The 24,487-nt window shown below is 49.7% G+C and overlaps 1 protein-coding gene and 1 long non-coding RNA gene across 4 annotated transcripts in view; both read right to left on the reverse strand.

Annotated features, from left to right (window-relative positions):
- Positions 1-10,960, reverse strand: part of LOC121933948 — a 13,463-nt gene extending 2,503 nt beyond the window's left edge. Inside the window, exons 1-3 of the mRNA XM_042473928.1 lie at positions 10,946-10,960; positions 10,028-10,219; positions 8,833-8,901 (exon numbers count right to left, since the gene is read on the reverse strand). Of these exons, the coding sequence (XP_042329862.1) occupies positions 8,833-8,901; positions 10,028-10,219; positions 10,946-10,960 (276 nt within the window). The remainder of the gene's footprint in view (positions 1-8,832; positions 8,902-10,027; positions 10,220-10,945) is intronic.
- A 3,731-nt stretch (positions 10,961-14,691) lies between these two features.
- On the reverse strand, positions 14,692-22,894 carry LOC121935718. Of its 3 annotated transcripts, none has more exons than XR_006104843.1 (3): positions 21,960-22,894; positions 15,160-15,277; positions 14,692-14,735 (listed from the first exon to the last, which is right to left on the reverse strand). It is a non-coding gene; the product is annotated as an uncharacterized LOC121935718 (long non-coding RNA). The 3 variants fall into 3 exon arrangements; XR_006104845.1 differs by lacking the exon at positions 21,960-22,894 and adding an exon at positions 15,525-15,541; XR_006104844.1 differs by lacking the exon at positions 21,960-22,894 and adding an exon at positions 15,521-15,541.
- Positions 22,895-24,487: the final 1,593 nt, after the last annotated feature.

The raw sequence follows: 24,487 nt of genomic DNA on the forward strand, positions 1-24,487 counted from the left end.
CCTGCGGTCGGCTCCGATGCTCTTCTGGAATCCATCCTGGGTCCCCATCTTCTCCTTCTGGATTGCTCCCCAAACCTACCAAAGGACAACTATATATATATATAATATATAATATACTAATATATAATGCGCAGCTCCTCAGCAAAAGGTTTTTTCCTCAGCGACCTCTGTGGTGTGAGATGCACTTTAAAAAGAAATACGAAGAAGAAAAGCGCTGAATAGTCATGAGTCTTTAATTTTGAGACTCATCTTTTCTCCGGCTCCCTTGCACCCTTGGCACCTCGACCATCCTCCTCATTCATTTGTTTTGCATACCTGTGACTGGGAGTCAAATCATAATGGAAGTTTTTCTTTGGCGAGGGTGCAGAGAAAGACTCGCAATCCCAGCGGGCATCCGCCCGGGGCCTTCTGCATGCGCTGGAAACAGAAATGAATGTATCCCCCCGACTCGGTGACGCTTTGTCCGGAGCCACCGTTATCTCTCCCCGACCCAAAAAGCTGCCTGTGAACAGATTTGTCACACCCGACAGACCACCACAAGTTCCCTTTGTCCATGGAGTGTGAGCAAGAGATGGGGGATGACAGTTGGGTTTGTGCGGGCTGGTTTCCCCCCTAAAGGAGCGTTCGTCTCTGGTCTGTAGAGACCCGGTGGTGCTAAAAGAGTTAAAAAACCCCTCCCAATACCGTGTTTAGGGGCAACATTTCTGTACGTGTTTTTGTGGATGCGTAGCGCTCGTGTGTGGGTTTGGTATACACACACATACCTACACACATATCGTGTTATATCTCTCTAATCAATCCCAACATAATTGCTTGAAAGTTGGGTGGGAAGGGATTAGCGAGAAGGAGCATGTTTCTTTCTTTTGTTTACAATCGTACCTGGTCCGCCAGGGCTGGTGCGCACATAGGGACTTACTCCGCGGTCCTGGAGAGGCAAGGGGCCGAACGGTGTGTGGTGCGTGTTCTCTGTATGCAAACAATGGCACCTTTACTCCACCTCTGCCAATGCCATCGCTCCAACCTGCAAAGTGCATCAGAGGAAGAGAGGTGTGGGGACTGGCAACAAGCATCACTTTTGCCCTCCTCTCCCATGTCCCCCCCCCCAAATCTTCCTCTTGGAAGTGAAGATTGGGGGTGAGTCTGGAAAACCCGCACCCTTCCCCTATTTGCTCCGTTGGACTGGCTTGTTTTTGTGCCCACATGGTTGCACAAGTGGAGACGGAATCCTCCTTCTACGGTGCATGTTTTGTTCCCCTCTCTCCTCTTTGTATGTGTGTGGTTTTCTTCCCCCCTCTTGGGTTGAAAAGAACACAATCAGTAAGGCTTTGAGTGTGTACCACCAACAACAAGAACCATTTCCCCTCATGACAAATGGTAAAGGACCTTCTTTTTGGGGAGGGGGGGGTTCTCATATGTACAAGCCTGTGCTGAGACCAACAACTCGGCGGAAGAAGGAATGTGGGGGCTGTGTGTGAAGACTGGCTGCGTGTGTGTCATATTTCAATAGTCCTTGTCATAATACTGAATTTTAATGGTTCCTGTGTTACAGGCAGGAGGAAGAGGGGACCAAGGATGCTTCCTGCGCCCCCGTTTTCCCTCGCCTCAGCGGGGCTGAGGGCTGCCGCTTCTGGGACATAAACTCCCATGGGCACTCCCTGCCCCTCTTTGCCTTATCCTCCCTTTTTGTCGTATTGAAGCCACAGAAGAGACCTTTTGACACAGCTGCCCACGGCATGACTCTGGGCTCAGTATCATGCTCGACATTCCCGCCCCAGCGCTGCAACCAACAGGGAGGCTGGCTGGCTTGCCTCACCTTGCCCCCATTGTTGCCTCCTGTGACCTGGCTCCTGAGGGACAACCAAATGCAATCTGGAATCGTCTCTGGACCAGTCCGGTCCTCCTCCTCCTTGACGTCGCCTCAAGAATGTAAGTGCGTAAGAGGCTTCTTCCTCGCCTGCCTTCCAACAGGGCTGTCCCTTTTGATTTTTATTTTGACCGTTGGATCCCCTCTTGAGTCCAGCTTTGCTTTGCAGAGTCTGCCGCGGTGGATGGGGAACGTGCCCACCCCAAATCTCCGCCCATTAACTTTTATTTCCCTTTCTTTTGCACCAAACCTTCCAGCAGATGGGAATTCAAGTAATCTAAGACTCTTTCCTTCAGAAAACAAGGTACGAGGAAGTTTACATTAAGAGCTGGCTTTAGCACAGGACTCCTCCCCTTTGTCTGAAACCTGTGGCTGGTCGGGGTGTGAGTGTTTTGTGTGTCGAGGGAGGAAGACACACGGGGGGGGGGGAAAATCTCACTCGACTCCTGGCCTGCCATTTTCTCCTCTTCTTCTGCATGTGCAAAAAACAGGAGAGAAGATCTCCACTCCTGTTTTTGCAGGAAGCTCCCGTCCCTTTCTCCTCTCCTCCTGTAAATAACATTTGTTTTCAAGACAAAAGTTGGAAAATATTTGTGGTGTGTTTGTGCGTATGAAGGTTGCATTACCACTTTTCAAGGAAAACATCCATTGTCGAGGGGGGGAGGCAACAGGCGTAAGGCTTCTCTCCCACCAATCCCACCGCCAGTATTAATGACTTTTTTTTTATACCTATCACTTAGCAATAAGGAGCAGAAATCAAAGCAAGGAGACTGTAGCACACAAAGAAGCGGAAGGGTGCGCTTGCAGCTGGGAGGGGAAAAGGCGGCGGGAGTGGGCAATGCTTCCTGGGGGGCAGCCCTTGAGTCCCCTCAACATCGACTGTGTCATTGTTGTCTTATGGTTGAAAGAGAAGGAAACCCTCCAAATGTGAAGAGCAAAATGCAGGCTGTTTGGGGGCCTGGGGTGAACGGCCCTCGGACGCATTTCTCCCCAAGTTGGTGCAGCTTCCTTGATGTAATTTTTAGCCAGTTCTCTTTCATAAGACAATTGTGAGTGGTGCTTTGGGGGGGGCGGGGGCAGGGGCGCAATTATTCTCTTTTTTTTAAAAGATATTTTAATTGACTTTTTCGTTCTTTTTGGTAACCGTCGAATTGACCTGAAGTATTTTGTTTTGCTTTTATTTTTAAAATGTTCAGCTAACTTCTTGGATGCCATGGGGAGGGAGGGTAAGGGGGGGGGATTGTGTGTTGGTTTTTCAGGTGTTGTGTATATCATTTTTAAAATGGTGTGTGTTTTGGGCACCAGAGAAAAAAGCCAGAGCCAGTGTTGCATGCCAAGAGAATAAGTTAGAATCAGCTCACATTCAGCGAAAAGCAAAGCCTATGCAGCAATTGTGTGTGGTTTTAATCGGTGGGTGGAGGGAGGGAGGAGGAGTTTTAAAATCACTTTAGTGGGAATTCTTCTGTGGTTGGGATGAGGCAAGTGCTTTGGCCTCTGGAGGATGGGGAATATGTGTTGCTGAGTTGGTTTCCCCCCTTTCCCGTTCCCAAACAGTGACTACCTTCTCTGTGGGGGCTTTGTTGTATTTGTTCTGATGCTTAAATCAGCTCCCAACCGGGTCCCTTGAACCCATCCAGACAGCCCGCGTGGCGAAGGCTTGCCTAAAACCCTACACACAACTGCTTCTGGCGCAGGGCGGTTCCGAAGGAGTTTGGGATGGTCATACGCTTTCTCTTGGGTGGGTGGGGGTTCTGCTTCAAGAAGAGAGATGCTTTTTGAGTAGGGCTTTCAGGTGAATGCTTTGAAAAGTAGCCGTAAAATTCTGTGCTCAGCTGAGGAGAGGACAGAATGCAGCCCAGGGAGCAAGATTTGTGTCGCCAGCTTCTTTTGATATGCCATACCCCTGGACCCTTCCCAGCGCCCATAAGGCCACAGTTGGAGGGGAAACAACGCAAGAAACGGGGCCCAATTCCTGCTTCTGCTGGACTTAGTGGCGACTGACAGAACCGAACCGAGGACCCTTCCCCTCCTCCTATCATCCATCCCTCCTCCCGCGACGCTGCGCTCTGCTGCTGGGGGGACCCCCTGGACCCTCCACAGGAAGCCTTTTCGCCTCCTTGGCCGCCCGCGGCCAGAAGCCCATCACTCGCTCTGCTGCTGCCCTCCGACCCGGAGGCAAGACGGTCCCATCCCTCAGTATTAACACAAACTGGACGGGACGCCCGAGACCCTGCAGACTTGGCCTCCCAACTCCTACTGAGAGTGCACATGTTACAGACTATTCCCTGTTTGTGTTTTTTTTGATTTGGATTTATAACTTCTTTTGTTCCTGTTGCAAATGGGCAGAAACCGAGACGGGGCTGGCGGATATGTGTTTGTGAGGAGAGGAGTGCGTCTCCGCTCATCCCCAGCCTCAAATCCTTCTGCTTTGCCGAATGTTTCTTGACAACAGCCTGCTGCCCCTCCAGGACTCACCTAGACAATTTCGTGTCTCTGTTTGTTATGGGGGGACAGTGCCCCGCCGACCTCCCGGCGCTGGGTCTCTAGCAGGCCACGTCGAGAAGGCGCAGCACTACAAAAGGAGAAGAACTTTTCCCTGCCCTCCTCCAAAGAAACTGGACCTTGCGTAGCTTCTGTCCCAGGGGAGGGGCCCGGGACCCTCAGAGTCTGTCCCTGCGCCTTAAAGTGGAGGAAGCCCCCCGCCATGTACATAAGCCCCCCGGCCCTTGCTTGTTGCCTTCCCCTCCAGTGTATGCTAGAACCTGGGCTTTTCTCAGTTGGGGGGTCCTCCTTTGCTGCCGCGTTAAGATGCCAACCCCTCTCCCCCGCTGTACTATAGCTCCTTCTCCCCCCCAGCTGCCTCTTATGTACATCTTCTGTAAATAAGCCTGCATGTCCTTTCACCCTACAAGTTGCAAGAAAAAGAGACACTAGATGGTTGTGACGCTGCTGTGGGCAACTGGATTTTTCACTTTCTGGGGCTCTCTTGGCTCCCATTACCTCCTCCTCCATTTGGTGCCAAGGGCAGGAGGTGCCACCTTCCTGCAACGGGCTTCTACTTGTGGCACAGGGTCAAAAGAACATAAAAGCATTTAAATGGCAGGTGGGAAATGGGTTCACCAATCCTAAGAAGAATGAATAGTGGAGAATCTCACTGAGCGAATAAGGTTCAATTTGGATAAAGAACAAAATTCTCTGTGCCAACACCATAATAGGCCTTGAAAAGTGCAGTTTTTAGTTCAAACCCAAGTGTGAGAAGAATGGTGCAAGTACTCATTATGGCCTGCGAAGGCAAAGGGAGCACATGGGAAACCATGTCCTCTGAAGTTGAAGGGTCGCAGCTGCTGCCTCTTGCTCGGGACAGCACGTGTTACTACTATCTTCCTTGCAACCCAGCTGAAGGGAACTTTACAAGGAGGTAGCATATGCAAAGCCATTCCCTGTTTCCCACCGACTTCTAGCATCCTCCAAGGGTGACTCCGGAGCAGCCAATATGCAAGATGTAGTGCCAAAAGCCCAAATGGCCTGCTTAAATGGCACTTGAACCCCCCCCCCCCCCACGTGAATTTCACCAGCTCTGCATTTGTGCCATGACTTTTCTTCTTTGCAGGGAAGATGGCCAAAAGTGGTCCCTCCACCTTTACGGACCAAAAAAAGACCCCCGCAATGTGGAAAACCCACGAAACAAAAGCCCAATTCATTTTTACCTAAGAGGACACATCTTTGAAGAATCTCGGTTCTATAGCAATATACTGCCAGAAGTTGATCATGGAATCAGGTTGGAGGACTTACAAATGCCTAGAGAAGTGTATCCCTCTAAGAAATGCAGGTTTTCCAGCGCAACTCTGTGGTCACATCTGGCGAGACAGCTGGAGGAACCTGAAGATTCCTAGAGAGGACATACTAATCAAACTGCAAATACTCAACCCTAAAAAGTCAAAGTTGCAATGTGGAGGGCCAACTGATAACCTGTCCCCAAACAAACTGCATGGCCATTTTCCTACTCTTGTAGTAATTTTTGGGAGGGGGGGGGTATTTTTTACCCTTTTGCCCAAAATATGTTCATTCTCCTCTGAGGGAAGATCCTCAACGGTGTAATCCTGGCTGAACCCTTGAAAGGTGAAATGATGGGGTTTTCCAACGAATTAAGCTTCTGATAAATTACAAAGGGAAAGCTCACGGCCAAGTCTGGGGAAGCCTAAAGTCCTCTGGCCAGCAGGTCCATGCTTCTTCCAGCTAGGCCTTGATCTCCGTTTGGTCTCCATAATGGTAATAGGATCCTTCCACCCAACCTGTTCCCTCTTTTATAGAGGGGCTTCTCAGCTGCACAGGGAACGTAGGCAACTCGCCCCTTCCCTTGCAAGTCGCCAATATTCCTAACAAGTTTTCTCGGTTGGGGGGGGGGGGAAGGAATGCAGGCCAAGCTTCAACCGGTATAGCAGGAAGATTATGGTCTAAAACTTGCTTGATTCACCTGGGACAAAATCACAGCAGAGGTCAAAGCGAGGGAAAGGTCCCATGTGAATAGACTGATATAAGAGCCAGGCGCTAAGAAACCAGCATAACCCTGGCTCGCTGACCAGCCACATCCATGGCAGGTTTTGTGGATGCAATCAAAGCCCTATGAATTGGCATGTGGCATTCTAGACATGTGTATCCGTTTTAGGGACTCCATTCAGAGGACAACCTGTAGGCAAGGCCAAGAACCAAGTGTGTGGTACGCTCAGGCTGCAATAGAGGCAACTGGGAGACGCAGGGCGCTGCCTGGGATATCTGGACGCTGCCTGGAGAAGGTGAACAGACATTTCCCCTAGTCTCCACAAGGCATGGCTGGAAAATGCACTCAAGCCATTTGGGGGGAACATGGGAGGAGGTTCCAGTGAGAGGTTGGGTTCTTATGAAAAGAGGTATTGCTTACAGCTGTCCGCAAGGGCCCTGGAAGAGTGTTATTTTCCGCCCCCAAAATGGGGGTGCCCTCTGTGAAAACTGGCCTTGTACCCAGTTGTGGGTTGGCGGATGATCTCGAGCTCATTCTAACTTCAGCTTCTATCCTTGGAATCCAGAAGCCAGTCCAAAAGCCAGAGAGGCCCAAGGGCCATTGTGAGAGGTCGCCCCCATCCCACCCCTCATCATCCCAAGAGTAAGCAAGAAAAAACTCAACACGCTCGGGTTGTTGGTTTCGGTTGGTTTCAGGTTACCCAAGCCCGCCGGGGCAGCAGGAGGGGAAGGGGGCCCCAAAGCTACCCCTTCCCCTGCCTTTACAAAATGGTTTAAAGAGAAACAAGGCACCGGTTCAAAGCTCCCCAACCGCTGCCGCAGTTCCTCCGAGAACAACTGGGGGGCAGAGGGGGATGGGAAACTGGGGAGGGACACAGGTGTGTTACCTGTCAAACAGTTTACCTGGAGTGCTCCAGTGGGGCACACGGGTGGAGGGGGCTCAGTTGGCAAGTACCCGTGGGCCCCCCCCCCTCCTCCTCAATTCCTTTTGACCCCTCCATTCACTTCTAAGGGGAAAGAAAAGGAAGGAGGGAAGGAGGCGGGACTTACCAACTCTACCCCTCAAGCCCAAGAATAGGGAGCTCCCCTTTCCCCAATCTGAACTAGATGTATATCACATCCCCCAAATCCTCCATCTGAGAGAGAGAGAGAGTGCAGGGTCCACATTTACTGGCCCCCTCCCCAAATGCACAAATTAATGCTAAAACCTGCGCCTCCGATTACCCCCCACCCCCCCAAAAAAGCTGGCCAGAAACGATGGAGTCAGAGCAGAAAAGAAAAGATCGGGGGTGCGAAGGGCAGCAACTGACCGACCGAGGGGGCAGAGAGATCAAGGCCACAGCCACCTGACCTGGCGGAGGGAGGGGACAGAGCTGACTTTGGGGGCACGAGAGACCCTTTCTGGGGCCCCACTCTCCCTCTTACTACCCCCCACACCCCCCCACCAGGCCAAGGAGCAACTGGGGCACGTCAATTCCACACTTTCAAAAGCTGTCCCACGATCCGGTGCCACGGCCATGCCGCTCCGTCACCCCAGGCAGCTGACCCGATTGCAGGCCAGCCAGGACCCCTGAGAGGAGGAAGAAAAGAACGGGTGAGAGGGAAAGGAGGACAAGGAAGGGGGAATATGGGGCCAAGGACCTCCAGAACAGGAATAGAGGAGGAGTCCCAGGGGAAGGAAAGGGTCCCAAAAGGCTGCACGTTCACACTGAGGGACAGTGTCCTTCACGCACATGCCAAGAGCTTAGCAATCTCCTCTTGGGCAACGCCGAATCCCTCATCCTCCACAGTTTATAATTCAGTGTGAGAACCTAGCATTCCTCACCATTGCACGTGTTGGCTAAAGCTGCTGGAGCTACAACCAACAACTTTATAAAGCTACAATCCATAGAGAAACAACCAGGGCAAGATGGGATGTTAAGCTGGAGAAAAGAGTTAAGAGTGAGATCGCCCTGTTTAAATATTGAAGGGATGTCATATGAAGAGGAGCAGCTTGTTTTCTGCTGCTCCAGAGAACAGGACCCGGAACAATGATGCAAGCTCCAGGAAAAGAGATTCCCCAAACCTCAACATTAGGAGAACTTCCGACGTAAGGCTGTCGAAGTGGAATGCACTCCTTCCTCGAGGGTGATAGAGTCTCCTTCCTTGAGGTCTTTAAACTAGGCTGATGGCCATCTGTCAGGGATGCTTGATTTGGATTCCTGCATGGCAGGGGTGGACTGGATGGCCCAGTGGTCTCTTCCAACTCTATGATTCCTATGATTCTATGATTCATGTTCCTTTGGACTACAACCTCCCAGAATCTCCCCAGCCAGCATGGGGATTTTGGAACTGTTGTCCAAAAGACACTTTTCCAAGGTCTGGGACAAGGAGGAAGGAAGTCTTTCAGAAGAGTGGGCTAACTAGTGAGCAAGAGGACGGGACAAGAGTCCAGACCTGGCTGAGGTTGCCCCTGCCGCCATCATGCTCACCTGACCGGTCGCCCTCATGGAGTCCCCGATGTTGCAGTTGAATCGTCGTACCAGCAAGGAGGAACGGCCCTTCGGAGAAGCCACGGAGTGAATGCCACAGATGATTTGTCATGCGAGTACATCATCAACCCCTGGTGGCGCGCAGGTCAAAAGGCGGCAGGTGGCGTCATCGAGCCGGTGGTGAACGCGTTCACGTTGGGGAAAACGGCGGTAAGGGGCAGAGAACAAACCTCCAGGGAGGCAGAGCAAAGGAAAGGGCCCAAACCCCACGTGCCACTCGTTTCTCCCAGCTCCAGAACACAAACGCTGTTTATGCAAGCCCTCTACCACCTCACCCATGGGAAGGCATCTAGGAGTTGCAGTCCTACAACGTTCACCTTCATTCTACGTATTTAGCACTTTGAGACCATTCCCCCTGCAACAGCCCACATAGCATAGAATGAGATTGTAGTTTCTTGGGTTTTTAGACGCTCGCCAGGATCACCAACTACAAATCCAGGACCCGAAGAACAGAGCCACGGCCTGGTATGTGAAACACAGGGCTTCAAACTACAGCATTTAGCACTTGAGACATTTCCACCGCACGCTCCATCATAGCATAGAATAATAGATTGTCTATCCGCCTGGCAAAGACTGGGAGTCTGAGACGCAGGGTGAAGATGCCCTCTTGGCCTGCTTCCCAGAAGAGGCTACTCGTTGCCGCATGGGGGAACGGACAGGGAGGCCCTTTGGGTCGAAGTGGCCCAAGGGGTTTCAAGATGGCATGGTGCAACCCATAGGACAGAGATGGCCAGTTGCCCCATAGTCACTGTGCCACCCCTGAACCCCACCAGAGCCCTAAATAATACATTCTTAAAATTTACCCTTGTGACAGCCCTTTTGCTTCCAAGACTCCCACATACCTAAAACAGGCTTTTCAAATTACAAAAATGAAAGAAGTGACATCACTCAACTCCCTCTTTCAATTCCAGTTACTTTTGGGGGACCTGGCAGACTTCAAAGGTCGTGAGGGCTTAGAGAAGAAAAAGGTGTACTTGGGCTTTGACCCGAGTGGTCATCTGAGAGGTAAAACCCCATGGTCACACACTCTGTCATAGGATGTACCAGGGAAACCCATGTCCCCAATGCTCACTCAGCTGCAGGACCCCCCCCCCCCTTGGAGCAGGACAAGCCAGTCAGCCGCATGCGCACTCACACAGACAGCGTTGATGTCGGACTCAGGCCAGTGAAGGTCTGCCGACACTGCTGTCCCGGAGTCCCAAGCGATAGAAGCCGTCACAGGCGCCCGAGACAAAGGTGCGCATGTCACGGGAGACAGAGAGAGGGACATGACATCGCCACTGTGGCCGTGAAGGTTGTGGTCGCTGCCAGTCTCAATGTCCACGGCCTGGAAAGCAAAGGGAAGAGAAGAGGAGAGAGAGAAGCCTCTTTGCACAGGCGCACTTGGAGCCACTGATCTGTCTAGGGAACCCTGGGGTGTTGTTTAACAGAGGGTTACTTAGAATTCTGGCCAGAATAGCCTCTCCCCACAAGAACCCCCCCCCCTCCCAGAATTCATAGGAGAGGGCCTGGGCAAGGCGATATAGTACTACAGCTGGATGGGAGTTCCACTACTCCGGTCCCTTGTGTTGCTGGCCTGAGAGGGAGCCCTTCAATCCTGATCTCAAAAAGCCTCAAAATCCCCACCAGTTCCACAAGAAGAACCAGGATGAAGGGAAGATGGCCATTTTATCCCGTGGCTTATGGTTCGACAAGAACGAATTAACTGTACATTGATGCCTGTATCCCAAGTCAACTCTCCACTGTTTGAAATGTATTTTTCTAAAAATGAAAATAGCAAACCTGATTTGCCGTTCTATGAAGGGAAGCCATTTCACATCAGTATATAATAGGACTAAGCAACCCACGGATTTTGGTACCATGAGGGTTCTGGAACAAAAAAAAAAAAAAAAAAAAACAAACCACAGCAGATCCAAGAGCCCACTGTAATGCTCTCAGCCATAAATTCCGCGCTTTAATTTTCTACGTACAGCACTTCCCTCCTGCTCGAGGATTTTGTCAAAACAAGTGGCTTGTCTTTGTACTACAAGTATGAAGACACAAACAGGCTCACATCACCCGTCCCCATCGAGTCCCATCACTCCCGCTCCCCACCAAGTTGTGCTCCGAGCTGGGTGATACTGGTTGTCGTGAGGAACCGGCAGCAGGAGAGGTAGACCGGAAAAGGATGACCCACCGCAGAAGCCCTAACATTCCAGAATTGGGAGGACCCAAGGGCCACAGTCAGCCCCAGGAAACCCCAGCAAAGCATCCTCTCTTCAACACTCCAAACCAACAATCAAAGTCCCCAGACTAGAAAAAGGGGGCCAGGGACATCAGGCCTCCATTAGGGAGTTGGGTAGTTAAGCCTGGAGAAGAAGAAGGTAAGATGATATGAGAGCCCTGTTTAAGTATTCAAAGGGATGCATACGGAGAGGAGCAAGATTGTTTTCTGATGCTCCAAAAGAACAGACCCAAAACAAATGGATGCAAAACTGCAGCAAAAGAGATTCCACTCAACAGAGAGGAACTTCTGGATCGGCTATTCAACAGCGGAAACACACCCTTCCTCGAGTGTAGGGAGTCTCTTTCCTTAGAGGTCTTTAAAGAGAGGCTGGTGGCCATCGTCCCAGGGATGCTTTGATGAGATTCCGCAGCAGAAGGGGCTTGGACTGGAATCAGGGCCTTGCGGTCTCTCCAACTCTATGATCTATGATTTCCAGCAGAAAAGAGGCACAGGAAGCCCCCTTGCTCACCCGTGTGGCCTGGCAGCTCTCGGCTGACGCGGACGTTTCCCTCCGGTTTTGAGGCTGTAGATGGAGCAGATGTTGTCAAGACCTCCGCATGCCACTAGTCCCGATGGCGCATAAGCACAGGTCATGACCCAGGATACCGCAGCGGGATGGCATGGACCTAGAATGGGAGGCAGGGAGACGGGCAGAGATGACGCAAACGAGGGGATCGACAGGGTTGCCAGACCCGGCCTGGCATGAGCAGCAATGTAGCGGGGGGGCGGGTGGTGGGTGGTTTCATGGGTCTGCCCCCCCCGTCATTAATTATGTTAAAAAATAATATCACCAAAACCTAATGGCAATTAATTAGCAAATGCGTGGCACTTAGTCTGGACCCCCCCTCCCCTTCCCAAAACCCTGGCTACATCCCTGGCCTGAGATGGGCATCAGGCCTACCTTGTTTGTGGTGTAGCTGTCCAATGACAGCTTCCCATCTTGGGAGGCACTAACCAGCAGCCTGCAAATGGGAGACAGCAGAGAAAATAGGATTACTATAATACTATTAGTATTATAACTCTTTGTACAGTGGTACCCTCGGTTACGAAATTAATTCGTTCCGCGGCTAATTTCGTAACCCGAAAAACCTTCGTAACCCGATTGCCATAGGCGCTAATGGAAAAAAGCTGCGCTCCGCCGCGGCTCCATGAAAACAGCGCCGGGGTTTTTTCGTAACCCGAAAACCTTCGAACCCAAAAAGAAAAAAAAAGAAGAAAAAAAATCCCTATGGGATTTATTCGTATCCCGAAAAATTCGTACCTGGGTAATTCATATCCCGGGGTCCACTGTATTCCACTTTTCTCCCAATAATGAGTATCAGGACCTATTTTTAAATAAGATGAATAGAGAAATACAGTGAAGTTTATGAATGAGATCTTCAAGAGAAGCCCCCGGTTCCAGCTTCTCCATCTTCTGTCGACGGCCAAGCTTTGCTTTAAAACTGAAAGCTTTAAGGCTTTCAAGAGAGCACAGTATAGCTTTAAAGTATACTATATTAAACTACAGCTTATTCCTAGTCATTATTAGTTTTAACGTGTTCACATATTAATCTATATTGATTTGATTTATAGCCATCTTGTTCTGAAATGAGACTCAAAGCAGCTGACAATAGCATTAAAACAAAATGGTGAAACAGTATGAGGTATGAAAGGATTTTTTTAATTAAACAAACATCTAATTAAAGCATACTGTAATTTAAGCCATGAAAAAGTATTACCAGTACGTATTAACAACAGCACACCCACGGCGTATGCTCTTCTCCCCAGTTAAAGGCGAAGCCGTCTGAATAGGAATGATTTTGTATTTTCAACTATAGTGCTCTTTTTAATATCTAGGTGCTTGCTTCCCAGTTATGAGAAAAGGCACTGTATAAATACAGAATGAGACATGGATGAGGAGGAAGAGAATGTGGATCTGGTTTCTGGAGTAGGGGACGATGGGATGATGGTACATCTGCCTATCCGTTCTGAACACACACACCCAGTGTAAGGCAAATTTTGCATATGCTGGAGTCCCACTGATCTGAATGGTGGTGTGCACATGCGCGCCTCCTGCACATGCACCATTTTCTCGTCGCCATCGCCATCTGCATAAGCTAAAACAGCGTATGGTGAGGGCAGACTGTATTTCGCTTCCATTGCTGCCTTGCGGCCTCCACACCCTCCTCATGGAGTCCGTCCCCAGTGCATGCATATATTTGGCCAAGTGGCCCGCAATGTGCGCCTTGTCCTCTTGGATCCGGCGACTGGATCGAGGCCGCTGTGATCTGGAGGAATGGAGGAAGAAAAGGAAGACAGTTACAGCACACCTGCAGTTTAAGGGGCTTCAGCACACGCTGATTTCCCCTTACGCAAGGGATCCAGAAGGGATCCCCACAAATGGATCCCGCACACTGTAAACTTAAATTAAATGAATGAATAAATAAATACTTTAATAAGGGTACACTTAGTTCTCCATACCACAGATTTCTGCATCCACAAATTCAACCATCCATGGCTTGGGGGAAAACACACATCAAAAATCAAACCTTGATTTTCCCATTTTATATAAGAGTCACCATTTTACTACCTACTGTATATGGGACTTGAGCTTCATGGATTTTGGTATCCTGTGGGGGTCCTGGAACCAAACCCCAGCGGATATGCAGGGCCACTGTTACACATTGGTTAACAAACAGAAATAATATGGCAAAAAGTAGGATACGTTGCTGCACCGCAGAAAAAAGAGCAGCTTGACATGCTCAGAAAACTTCTCATCCAAACTAACCAACTTCATAAAAGATTATGTAAACAGAAGCTTCACTGTCAGAGGTTTAGTTAAAGTAAGAGAAGGAACTCCAAGAGTGAACTCCAAAAAATGGGGACATTTTGGCACCTTATTTACGCACCCACAGTTTGGGATTATCCCTCTTTTGGGTGGGAGATTCTGGGAGTTGCAGTCCACAAATACATATGCTTAAAGCTGTGGGTACACTCATCCCTCTACATTTGCAGCTCTGAGTTTTGCGGCTTTGCTTTATTCACGGATTTTATTAATAGTTCTTTCTAGAATATCTAGGTCCTCCAGAGCAACTCTAGGTCCACAGTGTGACACTGGGTTGACTATTTATAGTCAACCCAATGTCACACTGGAGGACCTAGAGATTCCTAGAGAGGACAGTCCACTAGGCCTATGTAGCTCCTCCAGCGCAATCCTATGGTCAATCTCTGGCAGATGCTGACCACAGAGTTGCCTTGAAGACCTAAGAGGTTCCTAAGAGATATTCTTTCAGGTCAAAACATAAGCATTTTTGTTCTTTGTGATTTTCCACATTCACAGGGGTCTTGTGCCCCTAACCCCAGCAAACAGGGAGAGATGAGTGTACTCTTTATGAATACTGATGGCTTGGCTGGACTCAGGAGGAAGAGTGAAGGGACACTCCGCATGTGGGTGGACTGCCACGCCAAGTAACCCCATCTGTGGCCATGTTGGCTGTGAGGGACGCGGGAGCCGCAGTCCCTCAACTCTCAGATCCGTTCAGCAAGAGGCTCAGTCTTCCTGGGTCAATGTTGAGTCGCCGCATGCTTTCCTGGCATCCTGCAGAAAAGGAATCAGAACTTGAATAAATCTTCATTTTCTTTCCCTCCTCATCCACCCCACAACTGATTTCGTTCCGCAAAATGATTTCGATTCTGGACATCTCCCTCTCCCTCCAATTCAGCTGCCCCACATAGCATCCCTAATCCTTCCCCAAGCCCCAAACCTGGAGACACAGAGACACCTTGATCTCCCCAAAACTGAATTAATGGGGATGAGATTTTAGAAGGAAAGAGAAGGAACCCATTTTGGGGGAGAAAGATGGGGTGGCAAGTTCAGTAAATAAACAAGAGAAGGAAGAGCAAGTTTAAACCAAGACACATATCCTCTGCTTTCAGGAGAGTGGAAGTCACTGACGCCTCATGAAGTCCGGAACGTCCAGGAACTTGGGGGGTCCTGAGCCAAATACTGGGGGGCCACTCACCCTGATCTGGTTCCGCAGCTGCTCCGCTTCCTGCCTCAACTGCTCCAGCTCGCTCATGGTGGATCTTGGCACTGGGGTGGGGGGCTTAGCCTGCAGCCCCTCTCACTTGGCCACAATCCTGTGGGGAGCAAAAAGGGGGACACTGTTAGTGCAAGAAGTCCTGGGCCCAAAGCCCACTTCTATCCAGTGCAGAATTGGGCAATGCTTAAGGTCCTGGGGGGCCATGGTGTCCCCCTCCAAGTGGCCTTTCATAGCATTATAATGAGTCAGGGGGACCATATAGTCCAACCCTTTGCAATGCAGGGACCCACAACCTCCTTGCCCCTAAATGGGCTTTCCTTCAAAGGCTCCCCTCACTCACCCACCCATATTTCGCCATGGCTTCGGCCCAGTAAGCGCTTCCGTTCAAAACAGGAAGCCAACTTCCAGCATGCTTCCGTTTGAAACAAAGGCCTCCCTTGGGCTTAAAATGGCCCAGAGGGAACTGAAAACATGGCGAACTTGCTTCCCACACATTCCAAGGAGACAAGGGGGCATCGGGGGAAATCTCTTTCCAAAAGGCAACTAGAAGAGTGACAAACCTACGGTTCAGGCTGACAGCAACCAGTCATATGGATGTTCCCATTTCACAGACAGGGCTGTGTGCCTTCAAGCCATTTCCAACTTATGGTGACCCTATGGCTAAATTGGGGAGTTTTCTTGGCAAGATTGGCTCAGAGGAGGTTTGCCATGGCCTTCCTCTGAGGCTGAGAGAGTGTGGCTTGCCTAAGGTCACCTTAGTGGGTTTCATGGCCAAGCTGGGAATCGAACCTTGGTCTCCAGGCCTGAATTCACTATGCCACACTGGCTCTCACCTTAGGGTCCCCATAATGATGGAAACAACTTGAAGGCACACGACAATATTTTATGGAAGCATTGTTTTAGACTGAAAATTTGGAATACAGACAGCAAAGCATTCATGCAGAGTTGCCCCTCGAAATGGCCCAAAACATGGCAGTGAGGTAGCCACAGAACTGGAGATCATCCAGTCCAATCCCTTGGTTCAATGTGGGATGTCCAAGTGTCCAGTCTCCTTTAGAAGGAGACTCCACCATCTGCCTAGGCCATGGGTTCCATGACTGAATGGCTCTCGCTGCCAAGAAGTTGCTTCTAAAGGTCAGCCGAAATCCAACCTCCCGTCACTTCAAACCATTAGGCCTGGTCCTACTTCTGGGGCAGCAGAGAACAAACTGCCGCTTCTCTCTGGGGCAGCCCTTGAGGTATTTAAAGGGGGCAGCCATGCCACCTTTCAAGTCTTCTCCTTGCCAGGCTCTCTCTGTTCTCTTTGATAAGAAGGATTCCTGTTGAATCTTTGGATGCCCAAAAACGCAAGGAAAAAGCCAAAACAGAGGTGGACAGAAGGCGGTTTTCCAGTTTTGAAAAATCTGAGTGTGGTCCCAACACTATAATTTACGCTTTAAAATTGCAAATTTTGAACAATGCATTTTAAACATAGATTGTTTTAATATGTATGTGTTTTGTTTATTCTTTTAAACTGATGTGTGTTTTAAAACGTTGTCATAGTCTTAACTGATGCACATTGTTGGCATGTTGTTGTTCCCTGTCTTGTTCCATGGAGAAAGGTGGGCAGGAAATAATATAATAATAATTTCTTACCCAAGCTGAATTGGCTGTCTTGGAGATTTGCAGGAGAAGCAGCTCTCTTATTCTTATTCTCCTTAAAAAGGAGAGCTGCTTTGCCTGCAGATGTCCAGGGCAGCCACTTCAGCCTTTCCTCAAGCCAAAATCAGAGTGGTCAGTGGAGTTTGGAGGGCCACAGAAAAAGAGCCGGAGGGGGGGTCATCATTTTGGCACACTGGGCAAGAGGACTTGCACCTGGAGCAAACACACCTTGTTTCCTTCACCCCTTGTATTTTCCAGTGAATTGTGTGCCTACGGATGGCACAGGAAGCTCAAGAAAGCAAGCTGCTTTGCATTCACAGGCTAGAGAGAGCCTGCATCAGGGTTGCACAGGTAAAATCTCCATGCACAGAGTTACATGTGGCTTGGGCTACACAACCCTTGTGTTGCACAACAAGCAACATTGCTGCACAACTGGCTGTGTAACGCTACCAAACCTTTGCATACCCTTGAACTGAACAAGAACGTTTAGATCCAAGGAGAATATGGCTAGCGAATCAGTGAGGTGTAGTGGTTTGTGTCTACTACTACGAGTCTGGAGAGCAGGATTCGAATCTCTGCTCAGCCCTGGAAACCCACTGGCTGCCCTTGGACAAGTCACACTTTCTCCGACTCAGAGGCTGGCAATGGCAAAACCCCTCGGAAGAAACCTGCCAAGAAAACCCCATGATAGGTTCGCCTAAGGGCTGCCACGAATCAGAAACAACTTGAAGGCAAACAGCACACAAAAGATGGCTAACTGCTCCCACCGGGACACTTAGAAGCAGCCACAGAATTCGGGAGCTGTGCATTTGTACTTTTTAAAGGTACGCTTGCCCTGCAGGGTAGGCCAACAGGGCCGCTGCATCCATTTCAAAGGCAAAGGGACAGGAAAACGAGTTTTATCCTTGGTAGAGGCAAGCCTGCTAAACCTGGTCAGCCATTTCATACTGGGGTGGCTCCAAAAATGGCTACCTGAGACCCCCTTTGGGCCTCTCTCCAAAGCAGCCCCCAGCCCATTTTGGCAATGGGGGGAGCCAAAAAGGGGGCGAGAAAGGTGTTGCCATGGTGACCCAAGACCCCTTCCCCTCAGTTTGCTTTCCTTTCTCCTCCATCTCTGGGAGTGGTTGCCCTGGCAACCAGATGTGGAAGATGGCTTCAGCCTCGGCGCTAGGCCTCACTTCCCCCTCGCAAGGCAAAGGCCGCTCTTTGGACAGCCATGGCGGCGGCAGCGGCGATGGACATTTCATCCCCATCATATGCCGCCCCTTAATCCCTAATCCCATTTGCTTCATTAGAGAACACGCATTAAGCCACACAGAGACGCAAATCTCCTCAAGTGTAAACGAAGCGATTAGGGCAGGATTATGCCGCGCCAGGCTGGGCTTCCTGCTCCGATGGACGATGGAGATTTAGGGACCAAACACGGAAAATGCCCATTTTTGTGGGTGCGGAGGAGGCAAAGGGCTCCTGGGTCCTTTTTTTGGAGGGGGAACAAGATGGAGGGGTGGGACACAGGTCCCAGTATCCCCACATAAGGAGCCAAGGAGCCTGGAGAAGTCATTGCTGCTTTGGACTGTGACTCCCAGAATCCTGCCGCCAATGGCTTGGCCAAGGCTGGGAGATGCAGTCCATAAAAAGGGAACTTTCCCAAGTTCTGGGGACACAAAAGTGGAACTGAGATGAGGTTTTGTGAGCAAAAGCAGAATATAAACTGCGAAATATAAACTGCTAAAAGCAGGATATAAATTGGTAAGGATGATGGCAGGAAGAATAGGAGTCGTAATGAATGATAATGGTGGCAAAAGCAGCTAGGGATAGGAGGAATAGTCCAAAAGAAGGGAGTTTTCCAAACCCAGGAGCCTCAGAGCAGAATAAGCAGCAGAATAATGCCAAATAGATAGAATTGATGGTGATGATGACAATAACAATAGTAGCAGTAATACTGGTAGTATAAGAGGAGTAGGTTTATATAAGAACAACAAAAACTATGTAGTGGTAGTATATGTAATAGATGTATACAGTACAACTGTAACTTCATTGTTGTTGTGTATCTTCAAGTAGTTTAAAACTAATGGAGACCCCAAAATGGGGTTTTCTGGGGCTGAGAGAGTGTGACTTGTCCAAGGTCATCCGTGGATTTCAATGGCTGAACAGGGACTTGAACCCTGGTCTCCAGAATCCTAATCCAGCGCTCAAACCCAGTGGACCACATTGGGTCTCTGTAATAATAACTACTAAACATATTATTAGGGGAAGGAGGGCAGTGTGGCGTAATGGTATGAGCAAATCATATTCTCTCAGCCTCTGAGCACAGCCATGACAAACCCTTCTCTCAAGACACTTGCCAAGTAAACCCTGTGATAGGACTGTCTTACGGTTGACATAAACTGGAAATGACTTGAAGGCACACCGTAACATATTACAGTATTATGATGACTTGCAGGGGTAGCTGTGTTTGCCATTTAACAAATCCAAACCAAAACCCACTAGTGATGCCTTTATTGGCCAACTGAAATGCACAATATACTAGTTGCAAGTTTCAAAAGGGCATTGGTGCCTTTCGGTTGGCTACTAAAGGTATGATTGATGGATTTTTATTATGATGACTGTTATTCTTAACATGTTTACGTTCTCTTCTTCTTCCAAATATTTGCAATGATTGAAAGATCCTGTGCCGGCCTGGCCTGGGAAGGGAGCCATCCTTCCTCCTCCCTGCCTCCGTCCTCCATGCGCCACCGTCCGCCCCCCCGCCTGGTTCTCAGTGGAGGCTGTGCAACTGCTCCGGCTCTGATCCTGGGCCATGGGGAGCCTTTGGTTTCCTGGCCCTCCTGGGGCCATTCCTAGAAAGGACTAGCTGTGACAGAAACCTGCCCAGCGGGGATGCAGAGGGCAGCATCAGCGGGGGACAGAGACCCTCAGATCTCTCCCAGCAAGGACAGGAGCAAAAGCAAAGGCGTGCCGCTGCTAACTAAATCCTCCTCTGGTAGAAGGACGGCAAGTCTCCCCAGCTCACCCCAAAACCCAGCAATCTCTTTGATGCAGCTGCACTTCACTTACTGGCCCAGGGAGCATTGCAGCTCAAAGACACACGTTTATCCAGCTTTATTAGCCACCAAAGCTTTCCTTGCAAACCACACATCCTGCTTCTTATCCGTAAGTGAGCCGAAGAGGTCCATCTCTTAAGGATGTAAATTGTGATTAAAATGGCACAAGGAAGAAGGGGCATCGGCATTGCAAAGAGGGTTTTAGTGCTCCCCAAGACTAAGCCAGGCAGCCCTTTCTGTAACAAAAAAAGAGTAATTGCATAGCTCTAGTTTGCCGGGTCCCCCCTGTGCTATTGGGCATGAACTGATTGTCTGGGTTTAGAACTACTTTTAAAGGGAGGTTTGGCTTTTGGTTCTTCATTTAATATTATCAACTTTATAAAGATGTTGAACATCACTAGACCCAAGACAGAACTCTGCACCAGCCCTCCACTTATGTCTTTCCAGGAGAAAGTGCAACTGGGGTGAACACTTTCTGGCTTCAGCCTATGAACCCATTACAGACCCAACTAACAGGAGCACTGTCTCGCCCTCGGATCACTAACTTGCTTGCAAAAACATCATGGGGACCCTGTCTAACGCATTAGTGAATTCAAGGTATACTACATCCACAGCACTCCCCTGATCTACCAAGCTGACAGCTATCAAAATAAAGAGATGAGATTAGTTTGGCATCACTTATTTTTGAGATACCCCTGCTGTCTTGGCCCTTAGCAATCGCAGCATTTCTTTCTGAGCACATGCAGTTTTTGGCCATGGAAACCCACTGGGTGACCTTCGGCAAGTCAAACTTTTCCAAGCCCCAAAGAAAGCCAAAGGCACACACCTCCAAACAAATCTGGTCAAGAAACCCCTGTGATGGGTGGGCCTTAGGGTCGCCATACATTGGAAAGGACTTGAAGACACCACCACCACCACCACAACAACAAGACACAGACTGATTGTTCAAAAGTCTATTCTAGAACATTTCCCTGTATCAGCATTAAAATAACTGGTTGCAATTGCTCCGGTCCTTTTTTTTGCACCCTTTGTCAAGATGGGGACAACATTTATCCTTCTCCAGTCTTCTGGGACCTTCTCTGACCTCCAAGAATCTGCAAAGATCATTGATTATTGACAACAGCTGCGAGATTACATCTGCAAGTTTCTCTAGAATACATAGATTCTCCGTTCCATGGCTATGTATGCACCAATCCTTTCCTCCACATTAGCTAACCTGGACTTTTCCAGGCTCCACAACAACAGTGCCCTTCCATGGAGGACTATCTAAACCATCGCCCACAAGCCTCAGCAGAAAGGGAGCAAAGATCCTTCACTGAGGACAAGAAACGGGTTCAAAGGCATTAAGTGCCCTTCATTAGGGCAGCTCTGCAAGCCAAACACTATGGCCTAGATACCAGCAATTAATAATATTTTTGAAAGCTCAAAACAGTTATTGGGGTGCTGGAGTTATAAGCTGTAACACTTCAGAATTGTGGGACAAAAAGTCTGTGAATTACCCCCCCGAGTCCCTCTAAGATGTTTTAGTCATCTCTTCCTCCTTCATGGGGACTCATTAAATTAAGACAATTAAAATAAGACTTTCCCCTTTGTCCAAGAGGACGTCTCCAACCAGGGGGTCTCTCCTGGTGTGTTGGACTACATCTCCCAACAGTCCCACAGCCAGGGCCCCCAAACTGGAGGAAACTGGCTTATATCCACCGCTCACTGCAATGCCCAGCCCTGACTGAAAAGGCAACGCATACCGGCGAGGGCACAGGTAAAGATGCTCCCTAAATATAGCACTTCTCTCCACGTCTCCCACCTCCGTCCAACTCCAGAGCACTGAGGGCGAGGGACCAAGGACGAAGGAAGGGATGCTGAGACAGCGGAAAAAACATTGTTTGGCTGGACCCCAAACCAGGCTGAGAATCCAGGTTGCAGAACAAAACAGCAATGCACCCTGAAGAGAGAGAGGGGTCTTTTTAACTGACTGCGTTACCCACCTACACCTGGGGACCCCCCAAAGGATGGGGAGGCAGGGAAGAAGACGACTGAGGGTGCAACCCCTAAACACCACTAAAGCCAGAGCAAAGCAAAACCAAGGAATCTGACCTTCAAACTTTGTCGCTGCGATATTTTAATTTTTTAAAACAATGCGAACCCAGGCTGATTCCCAAAACCCATCCGGCTGATGAAAACTGGGCAGTCTTTACATGCAAGGAACCTCCCCAGTTTCACTTCCCTGTGTCTGATGGAAAACCATCAAAAGGACGTCCGGACAGCCATACTTTCTGGAAAGGTGCATGTGTGGAATCCTATAGGATGCTGGGCTGGGACCCTGGGAAGGGAGGAATACCTGCCGGGTAGAATGAGAAAACATGTGGGGTACCTCAGGAACCTCTAGACAAACCCCATGGCAGCACAGGGTCCGTGGAGTGGGAGGTTCAGAGCAGGATCCATGGAGGATCTGTTTTACAAATTCAAATTGGGGTGTGTGTGTGAAGAGAATACAGGTTAAATTTGGGGGTCCTCCCCACCTTCCACCCCACTGTTGCCACCCCTTCTAGAACGACCCTTTTGCACCCATAACATGAAACAAAATAACCCAGAAGTGCCAAAGGAAAACCCAGCATCCACACTGCATGCTAGTCCAAAAGAGAGAGGAAAAGAGAGGTGTTTCCATGGTCAGGCCTAGGCCTCACAATGCCCCACATACACACACACACAAAATGGGGTACACAGCACCCCAAAAGCCAGAGACGGAGGGAAATTCTGGCTGTAGAAATCTGATACTCCAAAAAACAGAAACTTTTCTATCTGTGCCACATGCAGACATCATGGCAGTGCTGCCCAGTGCTTAGAGGATGCTCAGTACTGATCCCAGTGCAATAATGGGTATCACTTTATAGGCATCCACTGCCATACAAGCCTCAGTTGTACCTTTCGTAGACCCGTGAAATGGCCACAAGGGAAGAAAACCAACCCAATTTGGAGGAACTAGGACAGGGATAGGCAACCTGCGGCCCGTGGGCCGAATGTGGCCCGGCAAGGCCTTGGGACCGGCCCCAGCCTGGTCCTGCCGCCGATTGCCACCGGGGCCTTTGGCGTCTCACACGAGGGGCATGGTGGGGCAATTGTCTATAGAAGCCTCAGAAACATGCATTTATCTTAACATTTTTTAAAAAAATCAGCAATTTTTTTCGCATGTCCTCCATTTTTTATTTTAAAAGTGCCCTCCATTTGAAAATTTTGTCCTACATTTGTCCCGGTTTATTTATTTATTTAATTTTTAAAAAATTATTTAATTATTTATTTTTTGGCTTTGGCCCCCCAGTTGTCTGAGGGACAGCAACCCGGCCCCCGGCTCAAAAGGGTTGCCTACCCCTGAACTAGGAAGTCTTATGTGTGCGCCTTGAAGTCTCCCCCATGAAATTTAGAGGGTGTTCAAGGGATACTCGGCAGTGGTTTCGGCCAGTTCCTTCCTCCGAAACGCATCCTCCTAGGCTTGCAAAATGTTGAAGACGTCAGAAACGCTACAGATGACAACCAGCGAAGCGTCAGGCGGAGATGCCGTTAATGTCTGAAATGGTTGTTCCAAACCCACCTTGGTCACAAGCGGTGCAGACAACGGAGCGACGGAAGTGGGGCTGCCCCTGTTCCTGTCCTTGGCATCCCTTTCCCCAAAGAAAACCCCACAAGAGCCAAGGCAAGGCCTCTCAGGGGTCCAAGGAGCCCCTTCATTAAGGCCTCCAGACAAGCTAATGGAGGCTGCATCTGTACTGGAGAAATAATCCAGTTTGGCCCCACTTTGACTGCCTCTCTGGCTCAAGGCTATGGAATTCTGGGAGTTGGAGTATATTGTGGGGTCCAGAGCGGAGTGCTGCTCTGGGTCCACAACAAACTCCAACTCCCAGAATTCCATAGCTTTGAGCCAGAAAAGAGTTAAAGTGGTGCCAAACTGGGTTATCTCTCCTATGTGGATGCAGCTGCAAAGGGAGGGGAACAACAAGGGTCTCCCCAACTGCTCCCAAACCCCCCAAGACCCCCTTTTTCTATGCTAAAGGATGGGGGGCCTCTCCAAGACCCACACACCTGTTATGGAGCCCCCCCATGCTTCCTTGCCCCAAAGAATGCTAGCACCCCAATATTTAGTGGGGTCACCCTTTTGGGTTTATGGGGAGGGGGTTAGGGCTCCCCAAACTGAGTGGTCTTCACCCCAGAGAGGAAAAGGGGGTAGGAAAGATGGGGGGACTAGTTGGGGGGCTATTTAAGCTTGTAATTTCTGGATTATCTGGGTGCAAACTGAGAAGGAAGGGCTGGAGCCTAAGGAGGGGTTCCTGGTTCTTTTTGGGGGGAGAGGGTGTCTCTTAAGCCCCCCAAAGTGTCTGATGGAAGCACTGAAAGGGAGCCTAAGAGATTCAGGCATTCAAAGGGGGTCTAAGGAAGCATCCAAAGGGGGTTTAAGAGACCCACATTTTGGGAGGGGGCCGCATGGGGGGGGGGTTGCTAGGGGCGTGGAAAAGGGCACTGGGTTGCTAGGGGCATCCCTGGGGGAGGCGGTTGCTAAGAGACGCCTGGTTGATTGACAGACAGACAGACGGAGGGGGGTCTAGGGACGGGGAATGGGGGCCAATGCAATA

Source organism: Sceloporus undulatus, chromosome 6, assembly GCF_019175285.1.
Source record: "Sceloporus undulatus isolate JIND9_A2432 ecotype Alabama chromosome 6, SceUnd_v1.1, whole genome shotgun sequence".
NCBI classification, from domain to species: domain Eukaryota; kingdom Metazoa; phylum Chordata; class Lepidosauria; order Squamata; family Phrynosomatidae; genus Sceloporus; species Sceloporus undulatus.